Source organism: Neophocaena asiaeorientalis, unplaced genomic scaffold, assembly GCF_003031525.2.
Source record: "Neophocaena asiaeorientalis asiaeorientalis breed wild unplaced genomic scaffold, Neophocaena_asiaeorientalis_V1.1 scaffold152, whole genome shotgun sequence".
NCBI classification, from domain to species: Eukaryota; Metazoa; Chordata; class Mammalia; order Artiodactyla; family Phocoenidae; genus Neophocaena; species Neophocaena asiaeorientalis.
In genome coordinates, this window is record NW_020185338.1 from 3,800,934 (window position 1) to 3,820,942 (window position 20,009).

At 38.9% G+C, this 20,009-nt stretch overlaps 2 protein-coding genes across 11 annotated transcripts in view; one reads left to right on the top strand and one right to left on the bottom strand.

The window, feature by feature from the left end:
• The window catches only part of EML5 (EMAP like 5), a 156,048-nt gene extending 154,516 nt beyond the window's left edge, over nucleotides 1-1,532 (top strand). For both annotated transcript variants that reach the window (XM_024736256.1, XM_024736257.1), the window contains one exon: nucleotides 113-1,532. In XM_024736256.1, the coding sequence (XP_024592024.1) occupies nucleotides 113-149 (37 nt within the window). In that variant the 3' untranslated portion in view covers nucleotides 150-1,532. The remainder of the gene's footprint in view (nucleotides 1-112) is intronic.
• Nucleotides 1,533-2,448: 916 nt separating this feature from the next.
• ZC3H14 (zinc finger CCCH-type containing 14) overlaps nucleotides 2,449-20,009 on the bottom strand; it is a 40,071-nt gene continuing 22,510 nt past the window's right edge. For 3 of the 9 annotated variants that reach the window (XM_024736259.1, XM_024736264.1, XM_024736263.1), the window contains 8 exons: nucleotides 16,833-16,907; nucleotides 12,001-12,160; nucleotides 10,802-11,034; nucleotides 7,233-7,353; nucleotides 6,203-6,339; nucleotides 5,592-5,683; nucleotides 4,663-4,769; nucleotides 2,449-4,187 (listed from right to left, as the gene is read on the bottom strand). In XM_024736259.1, the coding sequence (XP_024592027.1) occupies nucleotides 4,181-4,187; nucleotides 4,663-4,769; nucleotides 5,592-5,683; nucleotides 6,203-6,339; nucleotides 7,233-7,353; nucleotides 10,802-11,034; nucleotides 12,001-12,160; nucleotides 16,833-16,907 (932 nt within the window). In that variant the 3' untranslated portion in view covers nucleotides 2,449-4,180. The remainder of the gene's footprint in view (nucleotides 4,188-4,662; nucleotides 4,770-5,591; nucleotides 5,684-6,202; nucleotides 6,340-7,232; nucleotides 7,354-10,801; nucleotides 11,035-12,000; nucleotides 12,161-16,832; nucleotides 16,908-20,009) is intronic. The other 6 variants (XM_024736267.1, XM_024736265.1, XM_024736260.1 and 3 more) reach the window with 5 other exon arrangements.

The following is a 20,009-nucleotide window of genomic DNA, read 5'->3' on the forward strand; positions in this document are numbered from 1 at the left end:
AGAGTAAAGTTTTTACACATGTATGATTTGAAAGCTTAATTTAGAACATTGTAAACTGTTCTGAAAATCTATAAATATAATGAACTCACTGCAGTTCTTTCTCTGATTGCAGTTTATTTGTCTGGAAATGTGTACATATGCCTCATTGAAAGATATGGATGCTGAGAAGACTCCATAAAGTAACAGCCTTGAGAAACCAGAACTACACAAGAGGAAAAAACCAGAACCAAACGCTGCATGGTCATGTGGTGCTAACTTAAGACTGTAACAGGGATTTATCCAAATTTGTTAAAATAGTAGAAAGATTGATAAGTTCAAAATATTTGTTATATCACTAAATAACTGTCCATAATCCATACACTGCCAGATAATTACGTTTCAAGGAGGGACTGAATAAATATTTGCTGGTAAAAGCCACCCCCCCATTTTAGGGAGGATGCAGATTTGGCAGACTTCCAGGGGAGGTTTGGGAGACAGTGCTCCTCAAAGAAATGAACCAAAACCTTAAAAATCCAACTTGGATAATTTTCTTCCTCTTTTTAGCAAACCTTTTTCTTTTTAGAATTTATATTTTATTTTCAAGTTTCAATTGTTTACTAAAATATTTTATCCTTGTGTTCACATCACCATCACCCTGAAGGATCACAGGTTTTAAAAGGCAAACATTATTTTCCCTGAGAAAACACACACAGGCTTTACTGGAGAACATGATGCTTCTTAAGCATTAATAAAGTCCTGTTTATAAGGGACATTGTTCTCCTGGAAATTTTAAATTCAGGAACAAATCCAAAGTGAGTAGTGTATGATCGCTACATTTTCATTTTTGAGCTGTCAATCTTATGTTCAGAATTCATCCCTATAATTGAAAGAGTAAAATATGATCATGGCCTCATTAATGAAAAAGCAGTATGATGAACAGTCATTTCCAGTGGTGTACAGTTTAAGGTTTTATATAGCAATAGTATTTAACTGGCAGAGAATACTGAGTATTTAAAGATGTAGTCTAATAGAAACATTGTTTAACAGGTAAACTAAAGCGTTAAGTTCACATTTACAAAGTTATACAGTTTAGTTAACTCTTGAAATAAAATTTTTATAGCCTTTTTTTTTCTACTGGAAAAACTTGTTTAGTTAGATGTATGTCACCCCATCGGCTGACTTCAAAAGGAATGAAGATAGGTCCACTTGTAAAACTTGTCTATAAAAATTCCTTTTTGGTGGATTGGGGCTGAACTCTTAGATCTTTACTCCTATTCACTTTAAATGCTGCCAAAGATCGGTACTTGCCATTCAGGAACTTGCTGTTTAGCTTACCTGTAGTTTCCTGAAGACTGGAAGTTATGCAGACTGCTATTTAAAAATATATTTTTCTAAGTATGAAGAAGTTTAAGATGCTCTTTTGGTCCTATAATTTTTACTTTAATGTGTTAAATATCTTCGTAGCGTAATAGACCCCTTCTTCAGGTTTCTGGAAATCTGTTTTCTATGTGCAACACCTTGTAAATATTAAAAACAGATATGGCTGAATTTTATCATGGAAAGCCTAAGCAGTGATTGAACCTGGCCAGTTTTAAAGCTCTGAATAGCTGTGTCTGAAGGACTGATTGGGGTGTTTGTTAAGAAGCTTGAAACATTAAGATCATTTTCTTTCATTTTTCTTATCAATGGATTCTCCTAAACTAAGCCCAATTTGAGAAAACACTGATATTAAGTTTCTATTCATGTGTATTATAAAGGAGCAGCCAATAAATTAGAGCAAAAAAATCCCATGAAGCACACTCTCCTCTCCCTCTATTTTTGAGGCTGTTGCAAGTTTCAAATTTTCCTTCTGAGTCAAGTTCACCTGCTTTTGGCTAAAGAGAAATTCCAGTTCCTTTACAGTGCGGGTAGAAACTCAACTATAACCTTAAGCAAATAAACTATATAGGATAAAATTGCTTCCACTGCATTTTTGTTCTTCCCAGTGGCCAACCTGGTAAGCCAGCCTGAATCACTGTTGTCAGTTTCCCAATTAAAGGTCACGTTGATTTTAAGTAGTCGTCCCACAGCCACCTTGCTTATAGCAGCCATCAACTACGGGAAGGTGAATGACCACAGTAGGCCATGTAGATTATGACCTATGTTTTTTTAACCCAGAGAATTACTTCTGTGTGCAGTATTTGACTAAACTCCCGAATTTGTAACCTGAGCCTTCTCCTAGCACCTTTAGTCCTGTTTCTGGCAGATGCATGCCAGAGCACCCTCTGCACCCTGGTTCCACTGTGGAATGCTAGCCACATCTGTTCCCTTATTTTTGGTGATCTTTTTCGATGATGGTTCATTTTGGACCAAGTTACCCAACAGATATTTTAGAGTCAACCTTAGCTTGCCCATAAACCCTAGCAACTGAAGGAAAAAACTCTTAAATGTGTCTCCAGGCTGTGTCTATTAAATAGCAAAAAAACAATCTGATTTCAGCATGTTTTTATTTCCCTGTAAAATGGCTGAACCAAAACCACTTTAAGCTCTTGTTTCCCAGTTACGTTCTTTACAGTGAAATTATGAGAATGCAACTATACTCCATTTATAAGTAATGATACTAAAAAGTCTGTTTAAATTTCTGGAAATACAATTTAAATCAAGTTTCTTCTGCACAGATGTAGAGCATTTCAAGTAAGCTAACACTGGAATGAAAAAATACCTTCAATTCAATGAAGAAAACTTTTTAGAATGAAGTGGAATTGTCATTCATTTCACCAAGCCTAACTAACTACATGATAGCTTTATGCATGCTCCTGTGTGCACTTTTTCTAATGTTTCAAGTCTTATAAGCACAGCAAAGTGCAACTTAAAAGACTTTAAGTGCATCTTTAATAACTGGATAATTCTTCTCTCAATGGAAAAGAGATGGCCACAAGGCTGCTGGCTTTAGGCTCTGAAACGTGGACTTTTACATACGTAGTTTTATTAATTATCCCTTGGGTATATGACTAAGCAAGTCAATGAACTTTTTTTTTTAATAGTTTAATTTGGTCCTGAGAATATTTTGAGTCTTTACTATCCCTTTTGCATTAACTCTTTTCTAACCAACTTTTAGCTTTACTTTTTTAAAAAACTACATCGTCTTTAAAATCAGTGATCCGTTATTTAATTCTAAAGCATTGGACCCTTCTTGCCTTAACAGTTTTAAAACCACATATACAAAAGCCTATTTTCATTCCGTATTCCAAAAGTTTAGTCCTATTTTGCAGTTTACCCATCTGATCTCTGTAATTATACAGTCATTTTAAAAAATCTAACTTTTACATTTAAAATATTATCTTCAGTAATAACTATATTTTCTGTGGAGTTAGTTACTTCTTAGAATGTTATTTTTCAGAATGTGAGAATATATATGTATAGCTATAATCTTGTGAGTTTAAAGTTTGTTCTGATACCTTATGTATATACTTGTAAAAAATATTTTGTATAATTTTGTGATAATGTAGATCCCAAAATATTTATTTAAAAAACATATGTTAACAGTAAATGAAGGCATTTTAAGGAACTGTTCCTACTTTTTGCCCTTGCCATTCCAACTGTTTCACCCTACACGCCCCACCTCACTCATCCTTTCTCAGAAAGCAAGGGACTGAGATATTTGGGAACCATTTACCAAAGCAGCACTCAACCCAAGAAGCTTGTATTATCATGTTTTTCATACTAAATTCACTTTAAAAGTCGGGCTGAATAACTGTCTTAAGCCACCTCAACACTTTGGGCCACTCCTGTTTTCAGAGTCAAAGAAAACAGCAATCCAACTTTTGTAAGAAGGACAATGCCCTCATACATCTCTCTACACACATAGCAACGCTGTAGCCTGAAACTGGATTATCAGTACTAACAGTGATACCACCAACATTGTAAATGCTGATACTTGAACACAGCAGTTTCACACACAAACATGCCTCAAATGTTTTAATAGAATTCAGCTTCTCCTGAAACTATCTTTCCATAGTCAAAACAAAACAACACCCAATGTTAAAATCACTTAATAAACGTACAAACTTGAAAAATTAGACACTTCAGATAGGCAATAAACTTCATTATTATGAAAGCAATATATTCCAAGTTTCAAAGATTTGACAAATTCTGTAGAATGTCTTTCATCAGTAATGGAAACTTTCAAACTCCATAGTCTTCTGCCAAGTAGGACTGGGTGTCATTCACTGAATAAAAAAAAAACCAAAATTTTTTTCAATTAACTGCTTTAATTAACATCAGTTAAGAGAAGTTGCGTTTTTTCAGACAATGAATATTTGGTTCTAGGACTAACATGCATTTAAATTTACAGGCCACAGTAAAAATATTTTGAAATTTACTTTCAATGTTTTACAATTACTAATGTCTAAGAAAACTGATGTGAGATTTGTAAGCAGTATAATTCTTGAAGGCCTTAAGTTTATGTTCACATAGTATGTTCAGAAGTTAAAAATCTGATGTGGAGATGATCTAGGTAAAGAAGCAATTGCTGAATGAAATGGTTTATGTAGTAGATTATTTTTCCAAAGGACCCTTAATTGAACAGCAGAGAAAAACCAAAGTGATTAAGTTTCCCCCAAATTTGTATGCTTATAAATTTAAGAAACTAGATACTAGAAAAGCATTTGAAATGACATTAGAAAAACTGATGTTATCCTTCACCTGGTTTGAGGTCGAATCCATTTCAAGGCATGTCGTGGTGGTACAGTAATGGTGGGATGATAAAATGTACAGTCAGGTCTTGTACACTGAGTGTTAAATCTACAGTGCTAAGGAGAGAGAATAGTTTCAACATCTGCAAAGCTAATACAAAAAAACACAGCAATCTGAGATGACAGTAACCAGCCCACCATAAGGTTAATGGGGCAGCAGAGATGATCTGCAACTTTCGCTTTAATACACCACTGAAGCCCTGAAAAATGGACCCCCACCAAGACACAAAATCCTAATGAAAGAGTAACAGCAAGTTAAGTTTCAAAAGGGACTTTAGTATGTAATACAAACTGCCTCTAATCAATGTACTAACCAGCTTGCACATACTGCCCAACATCCCTTATATTTTACCCCCATCTATGCCCAACTGCAGTTGGGGAAGTAAAGGCCTTTCGTACGGTTTCCAGACTGCTATTTCAAAGAGAAGATGATTCATGCTGAGCAACTAAACAGCTGGAGCCACATCAACCAATCTTTAGTACCCAGACAATTAAAACCATGGTAGAAGTATGGATGGTATCATTAAGTACTACTGGATTTCATCATCTCAGTTCTGGCATGAGGGCTGCGGGAGGGGGAACACACACAGGGGCAAAGAAGAATGGAAAGTGACCGGCGAAAGTGAGCTTCATTCTCCTAAGAGATGAGGCTACTGACATTAAATCGGTTCAGACAGCTTGGCCTAATGGGCCAGACGCGGGCTCAGGGACAACTAAGGAATAACTTAAAGATCTTAAAAACCGTAACATGAACTCTAACAAAAAAGTTAAACATTGGGGGATGGGGGAAGGAAGACAGTATAGTTTGCTAGTGACCTTACAAGCTCAGAATTGAGAAGTTACCACTAAATTCATTTTTGGGAAAATTAAAGTTCTTACTTTTGGATGATAGAAGGGACATTCCATTTTCTTACAAGCAGGGAAGTAACGGCAGAGCTGACTACTAGAAGGTGGTGCTGGTGTTGTAACTGCTGACAAAAATAAGGACAAAGGTGAAATTTATTTGGCAAAATAATTTTTAATGCAGTCTGCTGATATTTTTATGGGACCCACTTTTAAGTTAAAACACAAGGAGATTTATATATTCATTAGTTAAAATAAAATACTTCAGGGCTTCCCTGGTGGCGCAGTGGTTGGGAGTCTGCCTGCCGATGCAGGGGACACGGGTTCGTGCCCCAGTCCGGGAAGATCCCACATGCTGCGAAGCGGCTGGGCCCATGAGCCATGGCCGCTGAGCCTGCGCGTCCGGAGCCTGTGCTCCGCAACGGGAGAGGCCACAGCAGTGAGAGGCCCGCGTACCACACACACAAAAAAACTTTAGAATACTATAGGATGGGTACACTTACTCTTTAAAGATTAGTTAGAATAACTGATTATGGCACAATGATTTCTGAAACTACTCCTTGTTTTTCTTTTTAATTCAGTTTATAGTCACAAAATGTCATTTTTTCATTTTTCACCCAAATGTAGTAGGGCACAAAGTCACCAACCTGGTTTTGGAGGCAGTACTGGAATTCTTCTACTCATATGAGTGAAGGGACACTCTGGTTTAGTACATTTTGCATCGTATTTACAATTTGGATGAACAAACAAACATTTTTCAGCGAATTTACAATTGGGGAAGGCTCTATAAAACAAGAAAACATATTACATTTAATCTCAATACATTACTAGTTTTTTGTAGAGAGGGTCCATTATACTCCTAATTTCATCACTACTTGTTTTGAGAAACACAGAAGTAACAGAAAAAAAAGGAAACTCCATTTCTAAATGATGCCAGATATCAAAACAGGACACAACTGTCTATTCCAAAGCCTGGGGTAATTGGTAATTCAACTCAAGCCAAGCCACCATGAAAGGTAGAGGGTTTTTTGTGACAATAAGAAACACCACTTACTCTCTAATTAAGGTCTATGTAACACTGTATGGAGTAAACTCAATTTATGTGAGCACAACATATATGCAAGGCACCATACTATGAGGAAAAAAAACAAATGAGACATCCTATGGTCTCCCTCTATATGCACATCCATAAAATCCTCACATCAAAATTTCCTTAAAGTTAAAACATGATGAGATTCCACCTACAGGACCAAAAAAAAAATATCATCTCTCAATGCTCACTCCACAGAACCAGCCAGCTAGCAAGCAAAAATTATACTGAAGTCCAGAATATTTTCTCATTACCTATTAACTAATTTTTTCCCCAAAGTCTTAAAATCTGTGTGTGAACACAATGCAAACTGGGGCCGTTACCATATACCCATCTCCTTACGTGTACAGAATCCTCAAGGAAACCCAGGAATTTCAGTATTTCAAGGTATGAGGCCCAAAGAAGCCTCCTCCTACCTCCGCCACCAAATACACACAGACACAAGCGAATGCTGTCCTGCGAGCGCCGGAGTAAGTATCACTGATGCATTTAGTTGTAGAACTCAAACTGGTCCACAGAAAAGAACAAACAGAAGTCAGCTGTACCTAGAATTAAGCTGGAAACAGAGTGAGTGCGCTGCTACTCACTTGCAAGGTGACACAGGATGATGGTAAGCACACTCGTCCCCATTTTTACAGGCAGGCCAGTACTTGCAGCGCTCCAAAAGTTTTTCTGGTTTCTGTGCCACACTCAGTTCACTCATCTCAGCTACAAAGGGAAACAAAAAGTATCTCATTAATTCTGATCAATTCAGGGACATGGCACCTTTAATAAATTTCCCTCAATACCCAGTCTTACAATCTTATGTTCTTCTACGTGTATAAGTTACACAAAATAAATGAGTCCAATTAATTTGATTAACACGGATACTAGAATCCTATAAAAGATTACTAGGAAGTGGACTACGGTTTTCACTGTGAAGAGTAAAGTGGACAGTGATGCTGCAACTAGAGCCAAGTTCTCACCGAAAAATTCTAACTCTCAAAATTATTTCAGCTGAATTAAGTATAAAACAGGAAAGAATGTCAAATAGGGAGCCAATAAAATGAAATGAGAACTGAGCACACCAGGTGATAAAAAATGTGAACTAATTCTCATATTCAGGTTAAGATGATGAGTGTCTCAATACAAGTGTTCCCACTCGCTGAGGTATGTGCAGTTTTCTAAGTCCAGGTGATAACTTCACATCAATGTACAAAGGGAAGAAAAGATTTTTGCTTAAAATGAGTCACAAATGTCATAACCTACAGGGACCTGGCAGATCACCTAACAGAGTGAGGCTGGCTGGGTGTAAGGTGACCAAATGGCAGAAACAAAGGAACAAAAAAACAGAAAAACAAAGGTGCGGAAGAGCAGCCCAAAGAGCAAGTGTGTGACCACCCACAGCGCTCACTGCCGCTCCACTCAGGAGGCCATGTCCCAGTTACAACGTCAACTACTATGACGTGGGAAAATGGAACTAGTGTTGCCAGACTGCCTCCCAATTCAGGAAGCCAAAGACCTTTTTATATGATACCTAAAATTTATTTTATTTTTTGGCCAGGCTGTGCGGCATTCAGTATCCTAGCTCCCCAACCAGGGATCGAACCCATGCCCCCTGCAGTGGAGTGCAGACTCCTAACCACTGGACTGCCAAGAAATTCCCCTATGAGGTCTAAGTTTTAAATGCTAGCTACTAACTGAAACTTAAAACACAGAATAAACCAAATAAAATTACAGCTGAAGGCTGCCAGCTTCTGGCCCAAGACACCCTAGACAAAAAACAAAGAATCAAGGGTGTTACGTATTACGGTTCGCATTCATGTTCATCAGAGCAAGCAGCACTTCAGGCACATCCCCTAGTCCTCCTGCAGCTGCGATTTGGCTCTGTCCCTTACTGGCTGAGCTAGACACTTTGGGCATGTCTTATCCAACATCTCTGAACTTCTGTTTCCTCATCTATACCAAGAGAAAATAATGTCTTCCTTAAGAGTTTCATGATTTAATGGAAAGAAGAATGTAAAACAGGCAACCAATCAAAACCAAACAATGCAACAGCCAGTATCAGGAGTACTTATTGTTGTAGTGACCCAACCTTGGTCTTCATGAAGGAGAACAAGGCACACAAATCCCGTCCTGAAGCCCAGCTAGGAGCAAAATCAGACAGCTATCAGGACTGTGCCTGACGAGTTTTCCATGCTACTTTAAAAACAGTAAAATTTATTATTTAGCTCCAGGATATAAAAGTATCCAATATGATAGTCTGGAAGGAGGAGTTTTCTCCACTTTTAAATTTTTTTGTGTGTAACTCCTGCAGAGAAAATATGTTTTACCATCCCCTCCTAAAGAACATACTCTAAACCCATATACATGAGAATGCAGACCATGTGAAAGGAGTTAAGAGAATAGCCAAGAGCAGGTTGGCTGGAAAATGGAGTAAAGTTGCTAGATCTCATGAGCAATATTAAAGAAGTTAAACACTTTACAAGGAAACTTTATCTTTCTGATGAAAAAATTACATCATATATACACAAAGGTCACAATGCTGGTTTTCCCTAACATTTACTTCATAAGCTATTAAAACTCTTCCTATTTAAGTTTTAAGAGGCAAATTCACTTTTTATTGCAAGCTATAAAATCTGTGCTGCCATATAAGGCCAGTGGGAGCGGCTTAAAACATATGCTGCTGTTGGTGGCCTCCTTGAAACACTCAACAGAAAGCCACCAAAAGCAATTACCAAGTTTCAAACTCCTTACTTGGAGGTGGAGAGCAAGAGAGACCAGAGCCTCTTTGTGGAGTTTTTCCAGCCTCACTTATGTCCTAACTACCATTACAAAGCTTCATCTTTGAGCAGCCACGAAAAATTGAGAGTCCCAGATCAAAGCAATGGTAAAGGAGGCTCACCACTCATCACAGTTGTCTCCGTAACGGCCACAGCACTTGTGTAACCCAGGCAAGAATTTCTACTAACATGTTATTTAGAGTGTCACTGCTATGACACGTATACCAATAAAGCCTAACGTGGACATCTACATTTAAACAAAATTAGACCCTAACACACCAAAAATTAAACTACCAAACTGAAAACCAAAGTACTAAAAACACCAGAATCTTCTCTTATTTTAGACAAATATATACAGGATCAAGAAATCTGGACTGCCTGATTACTGTATTTCTTACCACCCTGGTTAACATGTACAATTTTTCTTCCTTTCAGAGAAAGGTCAAATATTTCAACTCCCTCCACCAATCAAAACCATGACACTACACTACTGACTCACAGCAGAAAGAGCCCTCGGTTAAGGATAACAGCACCATCTCCTTTGCTCAGTCATGATCTCCCTCTGAAGGCTATTTTTAGCGACTGAAAAAGGTATTTGGTACATTTTCGTATCTCTACCAAAAGAGGATTACTTTGCAAAAATATCAAAACCCATTGTTTTTTCTTTGATACTCTTCGTATTTAACTGTAACTGTCTCCCCCGCCAATGAAGGTGTCCCTAAGATTTTACAAGCTATGACCATGATCATCATTCTCTAACATGAATGAAAATGCTCAGTGGCACTGCACCTGCCACTGGTGTCAGTGAGAGAAGCACTGATAAGAAACGCCTAAAAGCATGCTGCTATCTGAACTGAGTTCACCTGATTTCCAGTAACTACTATGCCTCTATATCAATTAATTTAAACATAAGGTCTTTTCTAAACTTCCAAGAAGTATTTTGACAGATTAGGTGAGAAACTCCTTTCAAGGGAATTTCACTGAGGTAGAAATAGCGTCGAAATCCAAATTGACTTTTCTGTCAAGCTAATTAGGAGACTACTGCTGGTTCAAGTGGAAAGTAACAAGTATAGTTTCTAAATGGGAAAAAAAAGGTAAACAAGGCACCAAGAACGATGGTTCATCCTTTAAGTATAATGAAGAGGTATTTTTTGGCTTCCATGGCCGAACTCCATTTTAGCACTGGAATAACAGCCCACTTATGGAACACATAAGGGACAAACAGTCTCAAATTTAACTGGTCGTTTTGTCTGAGAGAAGGAAAAAGGCCACTACTGAATTATAAATAAAAGCAAGGCCTACAACCAATATTCATTCAAGGTTGAGAAACATGTCAAAGACATCCTTCACAATGACAGCACCCTGAGAAGGGAAAGTCTGAGCTCCCAACACACCGTTTGTAAAGCTACCATCTGGGTCCTCAAGCTGCCTGCTCAGCAAGTGCAACTGCTGTGGGTGGAGGAGACCCGCGAGTCCCTCGTGTGAGGCTGCAGTGTGGTGTGCGGGTCTCATTCCTTCAAAGCTCATGTCCTCCTCTTGATCTGACATGTATCCTGGGGGGCTGGGGACACCATCCAGCGTCACTATAAACTTGGGACTTGCAGGTTTATCTGGTTGTACAAGATCTCTGCCAGACAGATAGAAAATACCATAGAATTAGGGAAACACGCACAAAAAGCCAAGCCTCCTAGAGTGCTCTTCAACAGAACTATCAGTCCCTTCCTTGGTTTGCGGTTTCTTCATTAACAAAAAAGACTTGGTAGGACTTAAGGTACAGCATCAGTGGATTCCTGCTAACACACAATGACTACGGCCAATCACTGCAGCATCAACACCACCGACCCTTCAGGCTGCTCTCAGGGCAATCTCCCCTCAACCCTGACCCCTGGCATCCGTTTGACCTTCATAGGGTCAAATGGAAATAAACGGAGAAACCAGCATCTATGCTCAGAACACAGAGCCAGCAGTTCTATATTTACACTGATTTTATTAACTCTATGTTTGTTTCTTTACAGAACATTCAGTCCATTATCTAAGGAAATAATCACCCCAACCCAATCTGCTAACTCTCTGGTTAGACTTCCTGATTTTATCACCTGGCTTTTTAAAGTTCATTTCCTGAATGTGCATAAAGAAAAGAATCTCTTCAGATTCTTTTTTTTTTTTTTTTTTTTTTTTTTTTTGTGCGGGCCTCTCACCGTCGCGGTATCTCCCGCTGAGGAGCACAGACGCACAGGCTCCGCGGCATGTGGGATCTTCCCGGACCGGGGCATGAACCCGCGTCCCCTGCATTGGCAGGCGGATTCCCAACCACTGCGACACCAGGGAAGCCCCTCTTAAGATTCTTAAGGATCTCTTAAGGAAAGAGCTAAATCATATACTGACTTATTTGCAGGATAATGGACTTCTGAGTAAGAAAGATGAACTGGAGTTTTTGAAAACTGGATGTGCCTTATGATACATGGCCTAACTACAGAATCATTAAGCACTCTACACTGGGGGCTAGGATGGGGAGGGGGAAGCTGGGAACTAAAGGTTAACCTCCACTTCTAATCAACACAAATTAGCTACACAAGAAAAAGAAACCATCTACCGTGTCTGCATAAGGTGTCCTGAAAGTACCCGAAGGGTATCTGCAGTCTTCATCCCCGACTCTTGGTTTGGTGCCACTACTATTTCCTCAGACAGCTTTGGCTTCTTCAGAATAAATGATCTTGTGTCTGCATGGACCATGGATTCCATGTCATAGTAATCTGAGCCAAAAAAATTGGCCACAAATGTTTACTTTTGAATATACCTTGCATTCCCAACATCACACACGTGAGAAGAATGTCAATCTTTTATATATTTGTAATTATTTTCAAAGGAAAATTACAATGGTTCTACTCGGGAATAAGGCTGCAATTCTATGCCAAACACCTTTTCAAAGAAGTCAAGTTTTCCTTTCCTCACACAGCATATTATCAAGGCATTCTAATGAACACTTCCTGCCTACAGTATAGAAAGGTTCTTCCATGAGGCATCTAATGGGGTATTATTAACAATAAAACTTACTTTAAGTACAACAATATTTTCTAAAAACATAAAGAATAAAGAATCTTAATGCACCCTAGAATGATACCAAGGCTGTTTTAAAAAAAACAAATCTAAAATCTGTTTTGTTCATTTTTCACACTTACAGAGCAGAACATACCCTTATGAAAAGAATACAACTGGCATAATTTCCGCCTGGTTGTAGATGGACTACTTTGAAAGGGAATTCTAAGATGAACTGACATTGTTAAAAATATAGCAAGGAAAACTGACCTTTAATGTAAGCAGCCACAGATCACATCATCTACGATATGATTTTTAAGCTAAACTACTTTATACAATACACCAAGACCTGGAGCCCAGGATGCAGTTGGTTGACCTATCAATAGGCAATCAACGGAATGAAGTTAGTAAGTCACAATTCTCTTAAAATTACCAGGCAAATAACAGAAACCAAAATTCACAGGATATTTATTCACGTTCATTCACTGAACAAACTGAACATGTGAGAGCACTGTGCTAGGTGCACAAAGAAAAAATAGAAAAATAGATGTATACATAATTTCAGAACAGCATGCCCTAAAAGGTGATCCAAAAGAGGTATGAACAAAGTGTTGGGAGAATACAAAGTAACCTACTCCGGCTGGGAAATCAAGGAAAAGCTTACAGAGAAAAAAAAAAAAAGCTTACAGAGGATGAACATTTGAAGCAGGTATTAAAGGAATGATCAGGAATAAACTAAGAGGGAGAGAGAACTGGAGAATAGAGCATTTCAGGTAGAGTCACTGGAGAAAGGCAGGGGCTCTCCTAGGGACACGGTGAGAAACGTGGTATGACTGGAGGGGTATGTGGAGGGCTGAGTAGGTAAGTGGCAAGAAGGCTGAGGCGTAAAGGATCTTGTATATGCCAATGAGTTTGGATTCTGGTCTAGAAGAAGTAAGTAATCCAGAGAGTTTTCTAAGTAGGGAAGTGACATGAGCAAGTTGGTTTTCGGAAAAACACAGTGGCAGGAATGGACTGGAGTCCCAGATCTCAGCTATGAGGGCTTCTTCCCAAGAGAGATGGAGAGACTCCGAAATACCAGATTCTCACCCCTTGTCCTCTCCTCACACACGTCAGAGGAAGAGGAGACACATTCCACACTCGAATTGGCACTAGACTTCACAGCAGATGCATTTTCAACTACTGTCCCAGGAAAGAGGCAAACCTGCTTTCCCCTGCAAGGGCAGGAGAAACAGTAAGACAAGTGTAGGAGGAGAGGCTTGTCCTTGAAGCAGGACAGGAGAAAGAACAGTCTTAAAAGAGGGCAAAGATAAATTTCAATTTTAGATTTCTTTAGTTTGAGGTTTTTGTGGGACACTCAGGTGTTTAGAAAGAAGTTGAAAATTCAGATTCGAGACTATCAGGAGGGGGAGAGAAGTAAGAGAAGCGGAGTCGAAGCTGAAGGTGAAATGAGGACATTTAATAAACTGTACATAGTCGGCGCTGCCGTCTTCTCACTGAATCCTCACAGGGAGCCTGGGAAGCAGGTTTTCCTCCATGTTACAGACGACCACTTTGCAATTCCAAGCTCTCAGATGGTTTACTGAGCTCTCAGAGCTATAGCAACAGGAGGGCCGCAGTTCAGTCCACGGGCTGCTGCCCCTTCTCACCGCCCTGTTCTTTCTGAGGCACAGCAGTTCTACTAGTCTGCATCTTGGGAGAATACAGTAGAGATGGAAATAATGCTGAGGGCACGACAAAGGATAAAGTTAACATTTTAAGGGGCAGTAGCGGAGAAGGGGAGTTGAAGGAGAATGAAAAGGAATTAGTAGAAAAACAGAGAGAGAGTGAAGTCCTGGAAGCCAAAGGATCAAAGATGGAAGAAAACATTGGAACTCAAGTGCCACACACCACAGAGTTTACAGAACTCTGCACAGAAAACAGAGCTATACACTCCACACGAGCCACTGGTCACCTCTGCAAGACTCACGAGAGCAGCCTGGGTCAACTAGGGCAGACAGATGGGAGAGTCAGTGACATCTTCTGGGTAAAGACCACAGGCTGAACCCACGCATTGTTTCCTCCTGAAACTCTAAGAAAATGTCAATTAAAGGGTTAATATTTTTAAAAACTCACAGAGAAAATAATTGTAAAAGAAGAGATAACCATATTTTGAAAGTAGAAAACTAATTTAGTAGATCTCGAAAAGCAGAATCGTAAGCCAATAATAAAGCAATCTAATGTGGATCCCAAGATTCTTCAAAGGCTAAGAAAGTGGCAGCACAGGGGACCCTGGGAAGGGGTTGGGAGAAAACAGGGTACAACAGAAGTGGGTTCAAGTGTCCATTTCTCTTTTATTTATCTGTTTTCTTCTTTTCTGATCCTTACCACACCTATTCCCCTAACCTTTATATTAAAGATACTTGGAATAATTGGAGATGTGCTTTCCCATCGATCATTGCTTAGATAAGCTTATGGATGAAGCATCATGGTCTCTGATAGAAAGGTGCCACAACAAAATTAACTAAATGTATATACTATTAGTTTTAAAAATCAGTTAGATTTCCTGGTAACCTTTGACCACTTCTCTCAGAGAAAAGTGGAGCTTTAGACTCCTGAAAAGGTAAAAACAGAGAGGGTTTCTGGACCAATGAATGCCAGCCATGTTGAAAGAAGTACGATTCTGAAAACGTGTGGATTAAGTAAACATTACATAGTAGTTAATGTTGAGGTGCGTCTCTCAGCCCCCTGTCCCCACTCAGCTCCCAGAACCCTGACAGCCATTCCATTTCTTAAAAGATCTTTCTTTGGAGAAGCTTACCAACCTGATAGAAAAGACCCAAAGACACAGACATCATGGTGCCCCCAAAGTAAACAGGCAAGACAAATCACTCTCCACTGCAGGGTCTACATTCAAAAGTCAAAACCCCCTACCTCATCCCCCAATTAATGAACCCAAAACACCAACCAGCTTTTTAAGTGCTCCACTCTTAAATATAAGTCAACCAAGGATCCTCAGACATCTGAGAACCTGTCATGAAATACAGTGATCAAAGCAAACAACCTGGAGAAAACAAGACCAAGGAGGGAGGGGAGGAAAATGTCCAAAACTGCCTTTAATATCTTCAGAGAAATAAGAGAAAGTATTGCATACATGAAATAAAATCAGTAGGTTAAAAAATAAAGGAATATGCAGAAACAAAAGGGCTCTCAGAAATAAAAAACATGATAGGAGGTAAGCAAAGGATGTACTAACTCATAAGCCTTGTAGAACTGCTTGATGCTTCAAATTGTACATGCATCATGGATAAAAATAAAGGAAACAAAAAAAGTTTAAGAGTTGATGACACAAATACAACATACACAGACCTTAGCTGCCAAACATTTTGAAAATACTCTTATGTAGAAAGCAGGATGGAATGTGGGGAGATGAGAGGGCAACATCAAGGATGAAGAAAACCTCAACACCTTTATAGACAGAAGGGAGAAGCCAGAAGAGGGTAGAGCCTAAAGCTACAGAAGTGTGGTGACACCGGCGACACCAGGATGTTCGTCAACTGAGTAGGATCTGGCATCTGGGTAAAAGGTAACCCTTAGAGACAGTAAGCACACCTTTCTAAGACAGAGGCCAGGAAGGGTCAGGGAATATAGTTGCTGACTGTGGAATCCTGAACATGGGTGAAGAAAATTCAGTTAGGAGCCAACAGGGAGGGGTCAAGGGACCACAGCCTCCAACACTGGGCAGGTTTAGAGGAAACAGATGCAGGAGAAAACAGGATCTGAATTAATGACTCCAGGGATCCAATGGCTCCTTTCATTTATTCAGCGGACAGTTATTAGGCACTTACACGCATCTGGCAGGGGCCAGGCACTGAGAACACAAAGATAAATAAGGCACTCACCCCAGTCCTGAGGTAGCCCATGGTATTTCTGTCTGTGTGCTGGGGGTCAGGGAGACAGGTAAACAAGTTACAGTGGCTCTAAGAATGGTAAGCTCTAGGTATAGCCCTGGCCATGAGATTCTAAAGTGAAGCACAAGTGAGGAGATAATGTTGAACATGCCAGAGGACACTAAAGCAGCTCAGGGCAATGGCAAAATTTGGACGGAAAGTAGGGTAGGGACTCAAGTGGTCCCTAAAGCAGGGGCATGAGCAGCCAACAGTTTGCAGGGACCTGGGTGAAATGGCATCAAAGGGACAAAGTTTCTGCATGAGGTGGAAAATACAAACACCACATAGCATGAAGAAAATGCAGATCTTATCTCCTGGCCCTAAAATATTTTCACAGATCTTAATATGGCACCTTAGGGCAGGATCTAAGACATACAAGATACATTAAATGAGGTGTAAGGAATGGAAATAACAACTGAAAAATGCTAGATTACAAAGAAAATTTAAGATTATTACCAACCTTGACTGATCTGCAGAGTTTCTGCCACTACTGGGTCAATTTGCAGTCGGGATAACAATTGCCTCTGTTGAGTTCCTAGAATATAAATTTTAAAACTTCACTAAGCTTAAAAAACAAACAATACCAGCACGTGTGCTTCCCAGAAATTAAGACCAAAATAATCTTTCTGGGTTCTTAATTGAAAGTCTTTAAAATAGTTTAAAGCTTCAACAATACAATTTAATAATATTTATAGACCAAAGGTCTGTAAGACAAAAATCTGTACTCAGGTTAAATCAAAAATGGCAATGGTTCTCCCTGTCTGGAAGCTGGTTTCCTTGGATTGGAGATAAAGCCTGGTGATAAAGAAAAAGGGGGTGCAAAAGCGAGGGGGAGGTGCTGCAAGGACCCTCAGCTTGCGTCCTGGGAGACAGGCAACAGCCAACTGCAAGATCAACACGAGAAGTGTTTCTCTCAATCACCTAGGCTCTCACCATTATAAGTCAGTTCCCCACCCACAGAAGTGCAAAACAACACCCCAGAGTTATCTGATCAGAGTTCCCAAAAGACAAACTACAGGCTTGGATGGATACAAAAAGAATAATGAACAAGTAAGCAGACACTCAGAGCTCTACAGTCCAGGTCCTAAACCAGCAAAGCATGTAAACAATCACTTGGATCTCCTGTAAGAAAAGATGCTCAGCTAGAGTATGTATTATTTCTTAAACACGTTCATAATTTCCTCATAGTTACACTGCAAAATGAAATAAAACAGAGACACAGAATTGATTTTTCTATCTTCAGTTTCAGTGATGGGAGAATATCATAACTTCTCCAAACCTCCCCAGCCCAGTGCTCAGCAGATACTAGGTACTCACTTGCTGATTTAGAACAGAAGTGTTACAGTACGGTGTACGAGGGAATGTAATTGATAGGGTTCCAAATACTGAAATATCAGTAAGATGCACGCATGCTAATTCTTAGTAAATCTATTACTGTCAGTTTCACAAGGACAGTCTGCTCACTCAGTGCCGACATGTAAGTTGGCAACTGTTTGCCAACTATCATGTTTCATTAAAATTCAACTTCAGTAAAAATTTTAAAACCTACCGAAGTTTTATCAGCTTTCTTTTAAAATATATATTATATTACATTTTAGTGGTGTGCAAAAAAAACAAAAGTTAATTCCTTTCAAAATTATCATGGTTAAAAACACAGTAAATCCTGAGGAGCTGACCTGAAAACACAGATATCATTTGGTCAAATTGTATTCCTGTAGGACAGCTTGGGAAACTGATGTGTAATTAGGTTACAGGAATTCAAATACTAACAACAGGTCTCTTTAGCATAAACAGTGAACAATGGAAGAATTATACATTTCCAAGTAATTTCACAAGACAGACACACGAAAGAGGACCATTCTCTGACATTTTAAGTTTTGCTTCATCTCTCTATACTCATCTACCTTTTCAAACCATCATTTTAGAGAGATCCACTAAAATGGACGGAATTCTAAAGTCTAGGCTTCTAAGTTAAATCATGTAGAAGAGTCTGATTTTGTCATTAAAGGCCCATGAAAAATTCAAGTTCTCTGTGCCTTGCTGCCTCCATATGAAAACTACTACACGATGATATCACATACTAGGAATTTACCTTTCTCAATGTTTCTAAGGAAGCCAATTATTTTTACATCAGTAGTTCCTGACTGTGATTCTACTACCTCTTGAAGATATTCAAACTGTCTGCTGCATTCAGATGTTAACGTTGAATATTCATTCATTTTAACCTCCAAAGATGAAATTTTTGCTTCATTCTGTGACACTCTAACATTTAAATCAAGAAGATTTGCTTCCACTGTCAAAATTGCTGCTTTCATCCCTTTAATTTCACTGATATCAGCTGATATTTTCCTTAAAAGTTGGGAAATATTGTCTAGCTCACTCAGTGAACAAGAGGAACTTGTTACAGAACCTAAGTCAATTGGCCCAGGTGAAAAGAAAACCGGTAAAGATGGTGATGGAAACCTTGAAGACATTTTCATAAAATTCTCTTTCCTTCTTAGTATTTGGTAATTTTTCTTTCACAGCCCATTAAACTTTCATCAAAAATAAAAGCAATCACTAAGGCTGTTACTTTAAGAAGTATTAAAAGTAACATTTTAAAACCTATAAATTAAAAGATAGGGCTGTACATTTCTGGAGTCAGAGCTCCAAAGTAAATCTGAAAATGCTAAACAAACCAGACCAATGTTCTCTTTGCCACAACTAAGAAGCCCTAATATGCAGGCCCCTGTATCCTGTGAGTCTTACTTACAGCTCCTCTCTAAACAATAAACCCTATTATTACACACAAAATAATTCTGGCTTCTGATTGGCTGGAAGCAGACATGTGACACACAAAGAATTTTCTATTATTTACCTCATATGAGGAGCACGGAAGATCTGAAGCATAAATTAAGCAATAAAACAGCATGACGTACTTCATACCTGAATATGATGTGAACTTAATGTACTTTTGCCCCTTCATCAATTACCCATAATTTTCAAGCTTCAGATTATTTTTAAATTGTTTTATCTAGTATTGAGTTTCATTTCCCCTTGAAAATAGTAATAGGACAGTACTTGACACTTCCTTTCTAGGGAGAGGATAGGGAGGGTAATTGGACCCATGATCACAGACAAATCTCTTTAAAAATACATGTGGTGGGCTTCCCTGGTAGCTCAGTGGTTGAGAGTCCGCCTGACGATGCAGGGGACACGGGTCCGTGCCCCGGTCCGGGAGGAAATATATATGTGTGTGGTAATAATGGAATTCAACTGTACTGATATAAGATATGGTGGAAATTTAAAGATAGGGAAAATGAGGACTTGGCCTTGGTTTGATACTAGATCATTATTAGATATGTGATTTTCTCCCATTCTGTGGGTTGACTTCTCTTTTTCTTGATAGTATCTTTTGAAATACAAAAGTTTTTAACTTTGATGAAGTGCAAGTTAAGTATTTTTTTCTTTGGTTTCTTGTGATTCTGGTGCCATAAGAAACGACTGCCTAATCCAAGCTCATTTAGAGTTATACCTATATTTTTCTAAGAGTTTTATAATTTTAGTTCTTACATTTTGAGTTAATTTTTATATATGGTGTAAGGTAAGGGTCCAACTTCATTCTTTTGCAGGTGGATATCCAGGTGTCCAGCAACAT